This window comes from Gavialis gangeticus, unplaced genomic scaffold (genome assembly GCF_001723915.1).
Source record: "Gavialis gangeticus isolate Ggan-Ray unplaced genomic scaffold, GavGan_comp1, whole genome shotgun sequence".
Taxonomy (NCBI): Eukaryota; Metazoa; Chordata; order Crocodylia; family Gavialidae; genus Gavialis; species Gavialis gangeticus.
The window spans coordinates 129825492-129830179 of record NW_017729025.1 but is presented as its reverse complement, the minus strand read 5'-3'; the positions used below and the strand labels follow the sequence as shown (position 1 = coordinate 129830179).

The 4688-nt window shown below is 44.5% G+C and overlaps 1 protein-coding gene across 1 annotated transcript in view; it reads left to right on the top strand.

Moving 5' to 3' along the window:
• Positions 1-4688, top strand: part of LOC109299378 (NADH-cytochrome b5 reductase 2) — a gene marked incomplete at its 5' end in the record, with an annotated part of 23506 nt that overhangs the window by 7021 nt on the left and 11797 nt on the right. Inside the window, one exon of the mRNA XM_019519965.1 lies at positions 4502-4608. Within this exon, the coding sequence (XP_019375510.1) occupies positions 4502-4608 (107 nt within the window). The remainder of the gene's footprint in view (positions 1-4501; positions 4609-4688) is intronic.

Below are 4688 nucleotides of genomic sequence, written 5' to 3'. Positions count from 1 at the left end.
AGCCAGATCACGTATTGGGGTTACCAATAGGTAAATACTAAAACACTTTATTTTTATTTGTAAGTTTTGGATTTTAACAGAGCTCTTAAAAAAGGAGCAAAGAGTTAATTTGCTGTTCAGGAAAACAAGGGATTGAACATTTCGTCCTGCCATATTATGACGACAGGCCTTCTCACCAGCTCTGATCTGTTGTACCCTTATATGTATTTCACTCGTGCTACCTTGAGCTCCCCCCCACCCCTGCCCTGGTGATGCTGCTGTGGTTGCTGCTGCCCTGCACTGCTGGTTGCCCTGTGGTTGCTGCTGCCCTGCACTGCTGCCCTCGCTGTAGCCCTGCACGCAGGAGGCACTTCACCCGGGCAGCGCAGGGTAAGCAGCAGCAAGAAGGTCCCCATGCCGCTCGTCCGCTCCCTGCAGCACCCTTGAGAACAACACTGCAGGGAACTCCCTGTAGGGAACAGCTGCTGTCCAGCTTCCCTCCGCTGCAACCTGGTGCTGCAGGGAATGGAAGAGCCGTATGGGGATTTTCTTGCCGCCACTCGTCCCACACTGCCCCAGTGAAGCTCCTCCTGGGGCCCAGGGCTTCAGGGCTGCAAAGCAGGGCTGTGCTGCTCAAAGAACCAGCCCAGCCATGCCAGATCATGCCTGCCAGGCTGCAGAGGCACCTGGGAGAGGGAAGCAGAGTGGCAGGGAATGGTGGCTGCTTGCCGCTCCTCGCTCTGCTCTGCTTCCCTGCCTTGGGTGCCTCTGCAGCCCAGCAGGCGCAGTTGGGAAGAGCGAGACCACGCGGAGAGGCTGTGAGTGCCACATTGCAAGCAGCAGCATACTCAGGGGGCGCGTCACCAAGGCAGTGGTGGGCAACCACCTTCTCTGCGTAGCACCGCTCTTCCCAGCCGCACTGAATCGCGCCTTTTGGCTCTGGATTAATATAATGTATAGTTTGTATTATGAAAGTGTTGCTCAACAGGGTGTTTATGGAGCAGCTGGGCTAAAACTTGCAGCAGTTTGCAACATGTTAAAATGTATCAATTCTGGATGAGTTAACTCTGTAAGTGCCCATAATAAATTGCATATATGCAAGTTATCAAATGTAGAGGACCAATGGAAATTACTGTATGTACGTTTATTTTGAAGACAGTGTTTTTGGTTGCTTGTATTTCAAATTGGGAAGCGGGAGCAGGCAACTGCTGTAGTTCCGAGTTGGGGCCAGAGTTGGACCCACAGCAGTCACTTGTCCCCCTCTGCAGCTTCTGCCCTCCCCTCTGTCCCTTTACCCCCCTTACTGTCATGTCCTCAGGGAAAGAGCCTGAGCAGGGTCTGACAGTAAGTGGGGGCAGGAGGGCTACGGGGGAGAAGTGGGGTGGGGAGCCAGAGGGCATTGAGGCCAACTGACTCCTCCCTCAGCAACTATTTTCCCTGCTGCAGCAGTGAGAGGGGAATATATTCAAACCAACTTTCTGATCATTAGATTCTGCGTCTGGAAAATAATCATAAATGTATACATTTCCATATATAGAATCTAAGTATTGGGGGCTTCATCTTATATTCAGGGTTGTCTTATATTAAAAAAAAATATGGTAGTTGCTTTTGAATTTTACAGCAGTGGTTCTCAACCTTTTTTGTACCAAGATCCATTTGTAAACATAGATGGCCTGTCCTGACCCAATGCTCCACACTTCTGACCTGCTGCTCCCTGCCCCCATACCCCAGCCCTCCAGTGTGGGGCAGAGGGTGGGTGTGTCGGGGGGGTGGGGGTGTAGGGTATGGGGGGGCAACAACCAACCCCTTGCAGGCTGGAACTCTGACTGTCTGCAAGGGGAAAGCCAGTTTCCCACATTTTTCTCTTTAAAGGAGAATTCATTTTTAAGGTTTGCTCACAACCCTTTCATATATTGCAGCCGATTCTGGGCTCGTGACCCACGTGTTGAGAAACGCTGTTCTAGAGGATCCCGTACTGTAGTCAAAGATCTGATTGCAGCTAATGTAGATGTGTCTAAGTTAGCTATCAACTTGCTACCATGGGTTCTGATCACGTGTAGCTGCTTGAGTGCAGGCAGCAAAATCTGTAAATACATAGGCAGCTGTGTTGCCATGATTCTGCTGCTCAAAGCACCCAAGCTGACTTCTTGACTGCTAGATCAGGTTTCCCTGCACCAGCTAGTGTCACACCTTTGACTCTAGTGTAGACGTGGTTAGATGAGAAAGAGGTTGCAGGCTTTCACTCTCATAGCCTGTGAACAATGGATTTGGGGAGACAGGAAGAATAGTACACTTCAGAGATGTGTTATTGTTGTTCTTCAGGCATTCAGCAGATATCTGCCAACTTTTTTTTTCTCTTATCATAAAGCTTTCAGGAAATTAGGGTCTGCCAAAGGTATTTTGCTGATACCACTGAACTGTGAACCTTGAATTGAGGATAACCTGCTCAGGGGCCAACAACCCTCTTGTCCTGAACAGCACTCTTTCCAATCTGGCTCTTCTCCAAATTGCATAGTCCTGGCTGTTTCAAGCTGCACGTGGCATGAGCTCTCCTGTTCTGCAAGTTACCTGTATCCTTTTTTTCCCAGGCTGAGCTTGTTGTTTTTAGGAAAATTGCCAATCAATGGCAGAAGGCAGGGAAGGCTGGCTCCTTAGAGACTAACTTGTTCAGAGAGGCAGTAGCTTTTGTAGGTGACAGTCTACTTTGTCAGATGCTGTGAAACAATGAAATCAATGGCAACAGCTGGCCTCCACTTTTCTACAGATCCTCTTGTCTTCCAGTGGATAGTATGAAAAAATATTTGTTTGTCCATGAAGGAAAACAAAGGTGAATGACTACATGAAGCAGCCCCCACTGCCTCTCTGTACCCCAGGTCTACTCTTATTTGATCTTTTCTACCTCACCATTTCTTACTCCTGAAACACTTTCACCTAGTATTTAAATTGACTTCTTTCATAGGTCACATGGTTGCTGCTTTGTGTGGGATCTAATCTAGGGACTTTACTTTTTGGAAGTGTCATTTGAACATGGGTTTCTCTAGCAGTGCTGCTTTTTTGTGCCCAGAAGCCCTGATTCTGCAGTCCAGCTGCAGAATACTCACATGACCACTATGGGTTCCTAAAACTGGGGTTTTCTGCCTTGGTTTGTGAGACTAGTAAAATACCTGTTTTCTCTTTTAAGGCACGTGAAAGCTTCAGTAAAAACCTGCATAGGCAAAGATGATGTGAATAATCAGCCAGTTCTTTTGTTAATCTTTAACTTGCAACTTCCTGCTTCGCAAATGTCCAGTCCCAGTATCCCCTTGAGATGCTTTAATATTAGTCTGTGACATAATAGTTTGTTTCTCAGATGTATATACTTAACACTAGGCTACAAGAATCATTGGTCATCACTGACATATAGGAGAAGGAAGAGATGCTGGAAACCCACCAGACATCAGGCTAGAGCAGCAATAAGCTAAATCACATATACTTCTATTTTGCTGATAGATACCCAATATGTTTGTAAAAAACATGTTTGGAAAGTGTCTCACTTCATATATAACTCAGTATGTCCTTCAAAAGCAGGATGCACGTGAGCAGAACAGAGACTGCAGGAGCTAGCTCTGTACCAGCCACTGTAGCACAGAAATTGTGGTATATCTGAGAAACAGGAATTGTGGTGATGTTGCTCTAGGAATAGTTGGCTGGTAAAATTTTAGTCCCTCTGCATACTGGCTGCCTATCTGCAGAAAAACAAAAATAGTTTCATAGTTTCTAGGGTTGGAAGGGACCTGAGTAGATCATCTAATCCGACCCCCTGCCATGGCAGGAAAGAGTACTGGGGTCAAATGACCCCAGCAAGGTGTACATCTAACAAATATTGTCTTGTAAAAATTGTAGCTATTATCTATCTTTATTTTTTCTTCAGTAGAGATCTGGAATTATGTGTATGTGAATGTAATTATTTATTTGTCCATGGTATTGTGTGTTGGTATTATATTTATTAGCATGATGTGGGAAAAGCCATACTCCACAAAGTACACACAGGATTGTAGTACTCAAAGCAGTTCTAACATGTGGTTTAGTGGACAGAGTTCAGGTAATGTCTAATATGCAAAAGTAGTAAGATTAATTTTATAGTTTCACAATTTATTTCATAATTGCAGACAAATTCATAGCATTGTAGTTAACATATATATTCTGTATGTGGATAGCATTCCATTTTTATGTCATAATACAGGATTATCTATCTAAAGAACAGACATTTTTTGCAGCAACATGTACTGTATTAAAAATTGCAGAAATGTAATGAAGATTGTTTCTGTGTTAGATGACTCGATTATGGGATACATTAGCAATACTGTTAGGCTATTTTTAACGTTGTGTTTTGCATCACAATACGTTATATTGGGCTAAGATCACACATTTTATTTTCCCAACCTTTCCCTCCTTTTTGTTTTCTTTTTCTCCAAAGCCTGGAAAGTACAAACCCTTAAAGCTGAAAACGAGATGACAATACTGTAACTTTCTTTCTTTCTAGGCCAACATGTTTCTCTTTCTGCCAAAATCAATGGTAGTTTGGTGATCCGGGCCTACACACCAGTTTCCAGTGATGAAATAAAAGGTTATGTTGATTTAATTATAAAGGTAAATTTTAGTTTCTGTTCAAGCCATTTAACTGGTTGTCTCAAATACAGCTCCCTTGGCAAGCAAGTAAGTAGCACCTG